Here is an 11583-nt window from a genome sequence, read left to right as displayed (position 1 = left end):
AAGAGCGGGATCACAGCGGGAGAGATCGTGGGGCATCGGGGACAGTGTCACAGCCGTGGAAAACACGGTGCGCCACGTGGCTGAAAACCAAACCATGACCCGCATGGCTTTCATCTGGACCAGGCACCGCCTGGGGCTTCTGGTCCTGCCCGGGTGTCAGCTAGGTGGCTCTGTTTCTGGGCTCGGCCGTGAGCTGGGGTGGTGGAGGTGATGGGCGTGTGCTCTCGTCCTCCAGCGGGCTAACCTGGGCTGCGGCACGGGGCAGCCGGGCAGTGTGGCAGCGTGCCAGGTCTCCTCGGGCGTCTAGGCGTAGGCTGAGAAAAGCACACCGTCACTTCCGCCACGGTGTTGGCCAAGTTCGAGGCCAGCCCAAGTTCACGGGTTGGGTAATTGACCCCATCTCTTGATAGGAGGAGATGCAAAGAGCGTGGGCCTAGGGAGGAGAAGAGTTTCTGGCAGCTTCTGCAGTCACCACGGTGGTCTTTCATCCAGACGCCCTCCCCATCAGCCCTCTCCCGCATGGCGGGGCCTCTCTTCTCAGTCAGTGTGTTCACGCAGCACAGTCCTTGAAGCGCGGGAGGCCGTGAGAGTCCTCGTGAGGGGTGACAAAGCTAGGGAGAGAAATGCCAGCTCCTTTGTGTCCGGTCGCGTTTGACTGCAAACAGTGGAAACCCTAACGGGGCCTAAACTGTAAGGATTAAGAAGTCTGCAGGCGGGCAGAGCAGGACCCAGTCTTTTTCTCTCAACAGTCGCCCTCTGCATGGGGCCTTATCAGCCTCAGGTTTGTTGCCTCTTGGTTGCAGAATGGCTGCCATAGCTCCAGTCCTCTCAGCCGTATTCAAAGGTCGAAGCAGGGAGCAAAAGGCTTTCTCTCGAGGGAAGCTCCGTCTTTCTATTCTGGAAGAAAAGCTTTCCCAGAGTCACCCACAGTCTTCCTCAAAAGTCTCACCAAGCGGAACATTGACTTTCGCGATCTGCAGAGCTGTGGCTGCTCTAGCTCCCAGGAAGCCTGGGAAGAAGGTGCCCGATAAAGGGCACAGGCGTGCCCCCGGCTCAGTCTCATTATTTTAAAGCTATTTCGACCACAACCCACAGAAGGAAACACGTAGCCCTACAGACACACGTAGTTGAAACCAGTGTCGCAGGCCGATACTTAGGCTCACCGCGCGTGGTGCCTCCTGAATTTTCTATTCTATTCTTTTCCATTTTACTCTACACCATTTAATTTAAAAAAAAAAAAAAAATCCTGGTCGCAACGTGGTCATTTGATCTCACAGCCCTCAGGGACGTGCTCCATGGTTTGCAAAAGGCCGACTCGAAGTGTTTCTTTACCCCGGGAGCTGCATCGGGGTCCGTGCCGGAGGCGGGAGGGCTGGGGAGGTGTTTGGAAGCGCGGGATCCGGCCTCGGCCACAGACCTTCTCGTCCTGCTGTTTCCCATCAGCAAATGATCCAGTTCTGCCGACTTTGCATTCGATTTTTTGTTTGGTTGGTTTTTTTTTTTTTTTTTCAACTTTTATTTTACTTTCGAAAAAGAAAGTGAGAGCTCAGCTACCCAGGGTTTGTGTCCCTGTCTTCTGCTGTTGCCACCACTAAATAACAGATGGAGGCGGGAGGGCTGTGGAGGTGTTTGGAAGCGCGGGATCCGGCCTCGGCCACAGACCTTCTCGTCCTGCTGTTTCCCATCAGCAAATGATCCAGTTCTGCCGACTTTGCATTCGATTTTTTGTTTGGTTGGTTTTTTTTTTTTTATTTCAACTTTCATTTTGACTTGCGAATAACGCTAGGGTAACTCAAATTGGTCCTGGAAAAAGTGACATTCGCCTGTGTCCGGAGCTAATGGGGCCTTTTGATTCCGTGTCCTGCTGGGCCGCCTGGCTTCTGCACAGCTCCCGATGACGGTGCGAAACTCGGATCGCATTGCGGGCGCTGGCGGAGTGCACGCGCGCTTCTGGAAGGACACTGTGTCACTGTGGCGTCACGGCTGTGCTCTGGAGCTGCCTGTGGCTTCAGGCCCTGCTCTTTAGAACAGGTGGGGAGGAATGAGGTTTTACAGAATCACCCCAGTCTGAGACAAATTCCGGCCCTCGTAGTGTGATTTGAGGCAAGTGCCCTGAGCCCTCTGAGTCTGTTTCCTGAGCTGTGAAACGTGGGCCAGTGTCTTTCCCACGTCACTGGGGGCCTTCGAGGGATCAGGGGGTGTGGGGTCAGCATAAGGCCTGAATCTGGGGACGCACTGGGGCCACGCGGGCTTCTCGGGGTGCGTCAGCCAGCTTCGGCTGAGTGGTGTGCGGTAACAAGTAAGCCCCTGATCTCAGTGGTTACAGTAGCAAAGTCTCGCCCCGCCCCACGCATGTGCCCTCTGTGGATCGTCTGTGGCAATGTCCACATGTCCACCCCAGTCTGAGACTCAGGCGGAGCCTTGCAATGTCTCTTAAAGCTTCTGCTCCCATGTGAACAGTTTTGAGTTGGCGACATTGCAGACCAATTGTATCCCCCTGGAGTCACTTTTTCAAAAGCTTTCGGGTACATGTGTGTCCGGGAGAGGGGCATCCGATGCCACCTCGGTGGAGAACCAAGTGCCTGCTCCCCAGGGTCAAGGGCTGTATCTGCTTTGTGCTCATTAGGGTATCTCCTCAGCTGTGCCCATGCTGGACACATAGTAGGCGCTTCGCCAATGCCTTTTCTACCAGGCTACTCCTCAAATGAATGAACGGGTCGTTTAACTTCCTCTGCAAATTCATTTCGTAAATATTTATTGAGCTCCTACTGTGTGTCACGCACTATGAAGGCACTGGGTGTCTCACAGGGTTAAAAAACAAGCCAAAATCCCTGCCCTTGTTGGGGCTGACATTTTGGTGTCAGCCAAACAGACAGACACAGGACATTTGACGTTAAAGTATTTTTGTAATGAAAAAATGTTCGCTATGGAAAATTTCAAATGCGTGCAGAGAGAATAATGAAACAGGGACCTCCGCCCGCCAATCAGCCAGCTTCACCCGTTTTTGATTTTCCGACACTCTTACTGACCGGCACTGTCCCGCGGAGCCACTGCCATAAAGGACGTGGCGTGTGTCTGTGCCGTCCCATATGGTAGCCGCCAGCCACACGTGGCTCTTGACCGTTCGAAATGTGGCCAGTGTGATTGAGAAGTAATGTTTAATTTTATTTAGCTTTTTTATGTAAATATTTTTATTTGCTATTCCTAATGGGTTTTTTTAATCAATTTTTTTAATTGAGGTGAAATACACATAACGTAAAATTTACCACGTTGGCCATTTTTCAGTGTGTATTTCAGTGGCGTTAAGTGCAGTCACATGGTTGTGCAACCGTCACCACCGTCCGTCCCCCAGAATCCCTTTCGTCTTGCAGAACCGAAACTCTGTGCCCATAAACACTGACTCCCCGTCCCTCTCCCCGCTCCCCCAGCCCCCGGCACCCACCGTTCTGCTCTCTGTCCCCGTGGACATCCGAAGTGCGATCGTGCAGATTCGTTCTGCTGTAACCGGCTCGTTTCACTTAGCGTGATGCCTTCGAGGGTCGTCGTGTCGTAACCCGCGTCCGAATTTCCTTCTTGAATAGCATGTCGTCGCACACAACACGTTTCGCTTCTCCGTCCATCCGCCGATGGACACTTGGGCTGTTTCTGCGTCCTGGCTGTTGGGACAAGGGTGATGTGAGCAAGACTGTACAACTATCTCTTGGAGGCTCGGCTTTCAAATCTTCTGCATGTACGCCCAGAAGCGGGATTGCTGGATCACGGGGCAGTTCTATTTTTAATCTTTTGAGGAACCGCCAGACGGTCTCCACAGCAGCTGCATCATTTTGCGTCTACACTAGCGGGGCACTGGGGTTGATTTCTCCAAACCCTCGCCAGCACTGGTGATTTTTCCGGGTTTTGATGGGAGGCATCCTGATGGGTGTGAAGTGGCGTCTGGTTTCCACTGCCTTCCCCTGATGAGTAGTGGTATCGATCATCTTCTCGTGAGCTCATGGCCATGTGTGTGTCTTCTTTGGAAAAATGTCTATTCATCCCGTGTCCTAATTTCATTTCGTTAACTCAAACTTGAATGCACCCAGCTGTGTGTGGCTGGTGGCGATCACGGCAGACGGCGTCGGCGTCTGTGCCCCCTGCAAGTCACAGACATTCCGACATTGTACCCTTAAACATTTCAGGATGTGTTTCTAAAAGGTAAAGGCTCTAAAGGAAAAAATAACACACACACGATGCCATTATTACACGTAGGATCTTAATCGTCAGACACCTAGGCAGTGCTCACGTTCCTTTCGACTGTCTTTTTCAACAGTTGGTGGGTTTGCGTGTCCTTAAAGGCTCCCTCTGCCTGCTGGGTGGCAGCTGCAGGATGCCTGCTGAGTGGGGGCGGCGGGCACCTTCCATCCCTGCGTGTGGTCCTCGGCGTCCCGTAACCGCTCTAGTTGGCCTCGTTTATCTCCCCTGAGCAATGGGGCTAGTGATAGGGCTTGGAAGGGATCAGGGAGACTCTGTGCCCGTGGTGGTTTGAGTCAGACCCAGTGCATCAGCCACGGCCAAAGCGGGTGACATATAAACTCTCCCGAACGCGCTCAAGGGTGGCACGTGGCAGCAGGCAGCAGGTGGAAGAGCTGGGGCCTCGGAGTCTTGTCCCCTCTGGCCAGACGGCGGCCAGAAAGCTTTGGGGGTGGCCACACTGCACGGCGCTCCCTGCACTGCGCAGACGGCTCGTTTTCCGCAGATCGAAGGCGAGACCCGCCGCTTCCTCACGGTGGTCCGGAGCGGACTCCGCGACATCTCCGGGCTCACACTGGGGAGCAGCAGCACCGGGCTGGAGACCCCGTCTCCCCGAACCCAAGCGCCACCCACCTCTCTGGCAAAAAGCTTTTATTAGCCCAGGCGCACTCGCTTCCCGCCCAGCAGGGCGAGCACGGCAGCTCTGGAGCTGTCGGCTGCTCTGAATCGGGGGCGTTTGTTAAAAACAGAGCAAGTCTGGCCCCTCTCCCGATTTACGACTTTCTAGATCCTGGGCGGGTCCCAAGAATCGCTGTGACACCTTGTGGACAGGGGATTGGGGGGCAGAGGGCAGAAGCCAGAGAGAGGCCTGACCTTTTCTCAGTAGCCAGCGATGTTCAGTAGGACACAGAATAATAACGTCGAGGCCAGCAGTCCTGACGTGGCCTGTGCGGATCCCGCCCGGCCCTCTGCTGACAGCGTCTCCGCCGGCCCGTGAGAGGTGGCGATTGGGATCGTGCCCATTTTACAGATGAGACCCTGAGACCCAGAGAGGTTGAGTCACTTGCCAAGGTCACCTAGCCTGGGCATGGGGGATTGGGGATTTGAACCCCTGCCTCCAGCACCAGAACCACCACTCCACAGGGGACTGCTTGGCGTTAATGTGGTGAGTGACAGATGCCAACCGGGCACCCGAATGGGAGCGTCTCGGAGGCCGATGCTGCCATGTTGTTCTCTGCTCATCATGGAAACTTTAGAAATATTTACAGTAACCAGACCGCTGTGGTAAAGCAGAGCCCCCTGTCCTTCTGCCTGAACGGTTGTCAACACTTTGCCATCCGTGCCTCGCCGGCTACCACGCAGCGAGGATGATGATGATGATGTAGCCTTTAGTTTTTAAAGGTGAAATTTACACGCGTCCACGTGCATAAATCTGAGCCGTTGAATGCTACGCCCTCGTCACCGACACCTGGCCATGATGTCGATCAGTCAGATGAGCTTCGTTCACGTCTCTAACGTTACCATCGGAATGGAAGATGGTAAAAATTGTCGTGGAGAGGTCCGGAGCCTTCCACTGGACGTTCCCCCCGTGAACGGGTTTGGAGACGCCTGCCCAGGGCGCACATGCTCCTGGCTCGATTCCGGGGCCTGAGGTTTGCAGAGTGAGCCAGGAAACCTGGCGAAAGCTCCGTGGCTGTTTGTGAGCGCCTCCAGGCCGGGGCTGTGCCCGTGGCGTCTCGCGGGGCAGGACCCCGTTCCAGCACCGTGTGGCAGACACTTTCCACGTCTCTCTGGGGCCCAGGGCTCTTGGGGGGGGCGGGTGGCGCTCCATGCTCCCGGTCCTCCTCTCTCTTCCCGGCCACTCTTGATCGCTTCTTGGAATCCGAGCCATCCCAGGCATTCCTAAATGACAACAGACCTGCACACCGCACCCGGCTCCGTCTTATCTTGACATTTTTGACATATTTGCGTCGGATTTTAAGAGAACACAGTGAGCATCATCTGCGGGGTAGCGGTTAGGGGCGGGGCCTCTGGACTTAGGCTGGGGACCCGCGGGCGAGGTGGGTCAACGTGCGCTTCGTGGCGGGCCCTGCCCAGCTCCCCGCCATTGTCACTGGGGGGCGCCGCATCGCGTTTGCGGATTAGCCCGCTCACTCACACTCGTAGCCCCAGCTCCTGTTCTCGCTTTCCCGGTCACTTGCACACGTGTGCCGACCCTTGATGGCCACGCGTGTCCAGCCGAGGTCCCCGTCGTGGCCACCCAGTGTAGTGCTGGCTGGAGCATGGAGGCCGGGCTGGGCCTGGCCGAGGAAGGACACACCAGCCGAGCTCCGCTCAGGCTCAGCTCGGTGCTGACGGCTGCGTGCCCGGTGTCCGGACCGGCCGTGTCTGTTACACGAGGTGTCCTGACACAGACGCAGGTAAACCAGGGTTCCGCATCGGCGGGCCCACGGAACTGCGACGAGAGGCTTGTAGGACCCCAACCCCTCGTGTTCCCCGGGAGCGGGGATGCCCTGTGCTCAGCGGCTTTAGAAGGCGTAGGACCAGGACAGCCAGAATCGGCTGTGTTGTTAGACCGAACGGCCGATAAACGATGCTGCGCAGTGTTGTGTGTGTGTCACGTGCATGTGTCGCGTGTGTGTGTGTCCACGTCTGCCTACAGTAGAGCCGTGTACGCAGACGTACTCACACGCCGTGTGTGCGATGGTGTGCGGCGCTGTCTCCTGCGGGTTTAAACTCGTATTTGACCTCTCCTTTCTCACGTCCCTTTTCACAGTGTCTCCTCTGTCCTTCCCCGTCCCGCCCCCGCCCCCCTCCCTGTCCGGCTCCATCTCTCTCCTTTGCACTGACTTCCTCGCTCACGGCTCCTCTCTCATTCTCTCTCCACAGCTGGCCCCCAAAAGGACAGTCCCCACGTCCCCAGCCAGGGGCCCCGCGTAGACCTGGAGCGGACCACCCCTCCTTCCCTTCATGATTCGTTCGTAGCGCAGGTAACCAGCGGAGGGGCCCCGTGCATCCCGGCGGGGGTTGGTGTCCGTCGTCCCGCCTCCCGGGCAGAGCCTGGCTCTGCAGCGTGCCTGTGCAGCCCGGGCCCGGTCCCTGCGAGCCAGCCCCTGCCTCCACACCAGCTGCGGGCAGGCTCTTCCAACCCCCGTCCCCGTTCCTCCAGATTCCTTGCCGATCTTGCCTTTTAGGCTCCCGGCCGGGCCTTCCCGCTGTGGGCTGGTCGGGGAGGGCCGGGCTTGTTGGCCGAGGACCTGGTGACACAGGGAGAGGGAAGCAGAGGCGGAGCCTGGGACGCGGAGGCGCAGTGTCGCCCACACAGCGGGCTCCGAGGAGGGCCTGTCTGGGGACGCCCGCCCTCGCGTGGACCCAGGCTCGTTCCCCGGGGCCCGTGAAGTGTGTACGCATGTGCGTGTGTCCCATGCACCCGGGAAAGTGCCTGGAACGTGTTTGGCCATGTGTATGTCTCTGGTCTTTTGCCTGCATCAGCTTCACCCCCAACCCCTGAAAAAAGAGAAAGGAGGGTGGGAACCCCGTGTCCGTGGGCTGCAGACTCACCGCCGTGTTCCGTGCTTCACCCGGGGAAAGGATGAGTTGGGGGTCGGGAAGACGGGAAAGGTTTCCGTGGCGGTTTGGGCGGACGGAAGCTTGGAGGGACGGAGGGGTGTATGGGAAGACGGAAGGTTCAGTCGGCGGCGGGTGATGGGCAGATGCGGAGGACTTCAGTGTCCTCCTCTGCGGAACGGGGCTTACGACGTCCCTCCTGCTTCACGGCAGCCGTGGGACCGTGCCTAGCGCAGCGCGAGCTCCTGGGAAACGCCAGCCGAGTCCCCTCACCACGCCGATGGGCTCTGCCTGGCTGCGGCGGCTCCTCTGACCCCGCACGCCCACCCTCTGGGCCCCCCTCCTCTGTGCCCCTCCTGGGGACACACTGCACACGCCTTCAAGGGGACCCCGGAGCCTGGGGGGCCGTCACCTCCACCGTTCGTTTGTAGGACAGACCCCTTCCCCACCCCACTTGGGGCCAGGCACTGTGCTCAGGGGCGGGACAGTGTGGTGACAAGCACAGGCTCAGGGGTCAGACTTCCTGGTGCCACCTGCTAGCCAGGAGGTGGAGGAGGCTGGTCTCCATGCCTGCGTTCGCACATCTGCAAAGCGGGGGTGACAGGACCCACCTTGTGGGGTACACCTGGAGGATTAAACGAGTCAGGTGTGTGCGAGGCACTTGGCACGGGGCCTGCGCGTGATCTGGGCTCACTCAGTGTCGGGTGAGGTCATCGTCGTCGTTATCAGATGCTGGGGGGAGAGAGAGGGAGGGGAGGAGGGAAAGGCCGCTGTGCCTGGTCCGGAGGCTCCGTGGGGAGGGCAGCGAGAGCCACTCCCGCCCCCACACATGCCCCAGACCCGAGGGAGCAGGACCCCGACCCCCTCCCGGCCTTGGCCCCGGCCGGGGAGTGGTCCTTGACGGGTGGGTCCTGGCATGCTGCCAGGACCTGACGTGTGGCCCGCCTCTTCCCCAGTGGCGATGGATGATGAGGACGGCAGATGCTTACTAGACGTGATTTGGTGAGTGACGGCCCCCCGCCCCTCCCACCCCTGCTCCGCGCACCCCTCACCTCCTCAGTGCCACTTCCCTTCTCTCTTTCAGTGACCCTCAGGCCCTCAACGACTTCTTACATGGATCCGAGAAGGTGAGTGCCGGCCGGGGGGCTGTCCCAGGTGGGGGCTGTGGGACGGGGAGCTGCCAGGCTCCCTGCCTCTGCAAGCCGGGCCTGGGGTCCCGGCGGAGAGCAGAGGGGACGGCAGAGCCCGTCCTCACGCCACACATAGCTCCTCGGTCGACGGGGTAGCCGAGGAAGGAAGGAGAAGGGACGATGGCGTCGCCCGCCCAGTGAAAGAGTCTGAAAGACGCGCGGAGGTGGGGGCGGGGCCTGCCGTAGCCAGCGCGGTCGCGAGGCCCCTAACGTGGACCCGAAGGATGGAGGGAAGGTGCCCGCAGTGCTCCGGGCAGGGGAGGAGCAGGCACAAGGCGGGAAAGTGTGGCACGCGTGGGACAGGAAGCAGGACTGCGGGGCCGGGAGGCGGGGCCGGGGCGGACGGTCACCGGGGCAGCCAGGCCTGGAAGACCCGGATCGAGGAGCTCAAGGGTGGCTGTGAGCGTGGCGGGCAGCTCTGGTGGGGGAGGCAGTCCGTCCAGCTGCTCAGGAGCCATGTCCGTCACCCGGGGCGGACGGTCAGAGTGCCCAAGGGTCAGCAGTGAAACGCTGGTTAGCGTTCTCGCGGTCGTCGGGGTCAGGGGTCAGGGAGCGGCTTCGCGGGGGTGTGGGGGGGTCTGGCTCACGGGCTCTGCTGGGGCTGCTGCCACCTGAGGGCTCGTCCGGGCCCGGAAGACGGGCTCCCACGAGGACGCGTCTCCGTGGCTGGTGGCCTCGGCCTCTCACCATGCGGGGGTCCCCTTAGCGCGGCTTGAGCGTCCTCCCACCCGGTGGCCGGCCCCCCAGCGTGAACACCCCGGGGAAGAGCCAGGAGGAGCCCTGGGGCCTTTTAAGGCCAGGTTTCCAGAGTCACACGCTGTCACTCCCTTGAGATCGTGATCATTGGAAGCGAGTCGCTAAGCGGGCCCACACTCAGGGAGGGGGGAGGGGCCCCATTTCTGAAGAGGATGGGTGCCGCCGTGTGGAGCGCAGGAGGGTGCTTGGGCTGCGGGCAGGCCTGGCAGAGGGGCCGGCGCTGGCTTCTGGGCCTTTCTGGAAGGCAGAGTCAGCCAGACTTGCTGGTGGACTAGGCATCAAGGAAGAGGGTCTGGAACCCCTCCCGGATTTGGGCCTGAGTGGGTCGTGGTACCATGTCCTGCAACCGGAAGTGTAAGATGGATTCTAGAAGCCCAGGGACTGCTGGATTTACCAGTCTGGGATTCTGGAGGGAGAGACTGGGGCGGCCACCTTGGCCGGGGACCGGCGTTCCCTGGGCGCATGCGCGGATGCCGGGGCTCTGTCCCCGGTGCTGAATGAGCTCCGGGCTCCCGCGGGCCCTGTGTGGTCAGAGACGGTGCCGTGGGCGCGTCCGGTGCCCGGCAGCGAGCGTACCTGTGCCAGGTGCCGGAGTGCCTCGGCGAGAGGAGACAGACGGGCGTTGGGAGCCGGGGGCACGCACGCCAGGCCCCAAAGGGCAAGGGCGCGGAAGCCGATCCCCAAGCCGAGGCAGGCGCTGTGCCCGGAGCAGCTGGGAGCCAGGTGGAGGCGCTCAGTGTTGAGGGAGCCTTGGCCCCCCCACCCCCGTCTTGGTCTCTTCGTCCTGTGTAACCCCGAGTCGATTTTTGTTCCAGGGCATGGGCTGGCCCACTGCCCAGCTGACCTCTGACCTTGGGTGGGGCGGGTCTTGTTGCAGCTGGACGGTGACGACCTCCTGGACAACGCCGGGGAGGCCCAAAGTGCCTTCTATGACGGTCCCGGGGTAAGTGGCCCCTGGCTCAGTCCTGGACCCAGTCACCAGAGCTGCAGCCCACAGGAGGGAGCCCCGGAGGCCAGAGGGAGGGGTCACGCCGGCCCCACCTCAGGCACTTTGCAGGGCAGAGGCCAGGCGCTCACTGCACGTTGTAGGGGAGAGGTGGGAGCTCTGGCTGTGCCTGCGGGCCCCTGGGGAGGACGTGAGGGTCCTGGGCTCTGGCCTTGGGGCCTCGGGGCTCAGCGGGTTCTCAGAGCTGAGGCAGATCCACGGGGGACACCTCCAGGGAACGGGCCATGGGGCTTGCGGTCCTGTCCTGCTCCGCTGTGTAGGAGTCTGTGACCTGGAGGAAGGGGACCAACTAATCACTCTCAGTCTTCATCTGGGAAACAAAGGCGGGGTGATGAGCGAAGCCCAGACTGGGGACCACAGTGGGCGGGTACTGAGCACCTGCCGTGTGTCTGACTGTGATGGGCGGGTACTGAGCTCCTACTGTGTGTCTAACCACAGTGGGAGTATTGAGCACCTACTGTGTGTCTGACCACGGTGGGCGGGTACTGAGCACCTACTGTGTCTGACTGTGCCGGACTCATTAGTAACTGTGAGTGGTGGGTCCCCCTCCTCCCCCCGCTCCCTCCTCCCTCTTCCTCGTCGTAACTGTTGTTTACTGAACACTGATCGTGTGCCAGGCCCTTTCCAGTAATTTCCACTTAGTTCTCACAACTGTAATAATATATTTTGAATAATTTATCTCTCATAATATAAATTATTAAATCCAAAACTCAACAAATAAACATCATTTCGTGTTATTTACATTGACAGGCCCAGTAACGGCGATGAGCCTGTATTGTTATTTCGTGATCGTTAGTCTCATCACCGCTATCATTTTTTAATGCCCAAAAGGAAACT

General features: G+C 59.6%; 1 protein-coding gene across 1 annotated transcript in view; it reads left to right on the top strand.

Moving 5' to 3' along the window:
* The window catches only part of BICRA (BRD4 interacting chromatin remodeling complex associated protein), a 65809-nt gene that overhangs the window by 37669 nt on the left and 16557 nt on the right, over nt 1–11583 (top strand). The window contains 4 exon segments of the mRNA XM_025048868.1: nt 7117–7217; nt 8751–8796; nt 8879–8921; nt 10618–10683. Coding sequence (XP_024904636.1) covers nt 8756–8796; nt 8879–8921; nt 10618–10683 — 150 coding nt within the window. The 5' untranslated portion in view covers nt 7117–7217; nt 8751–8755.

This window comes from Pteropus alecto, unplaced genomic scaffold (assembly GCF_000325575.1).
Source record: "Pteropus alecto unplaced genomic scaffold, ASM32557v1 scaffold41, whole genome shotgun sequence".
Classification (NCBI taxonomy): Eukaryota; Metazoa; Chordata; class Mammalia; order Chiroptera; family Pteropodidae; genus Pteropus; species Pteropus alecto.
Note: the sequence above shows the minus strand (reverse complement) of the source record. Positions and strands in the feature narration are given on the sequence as shown.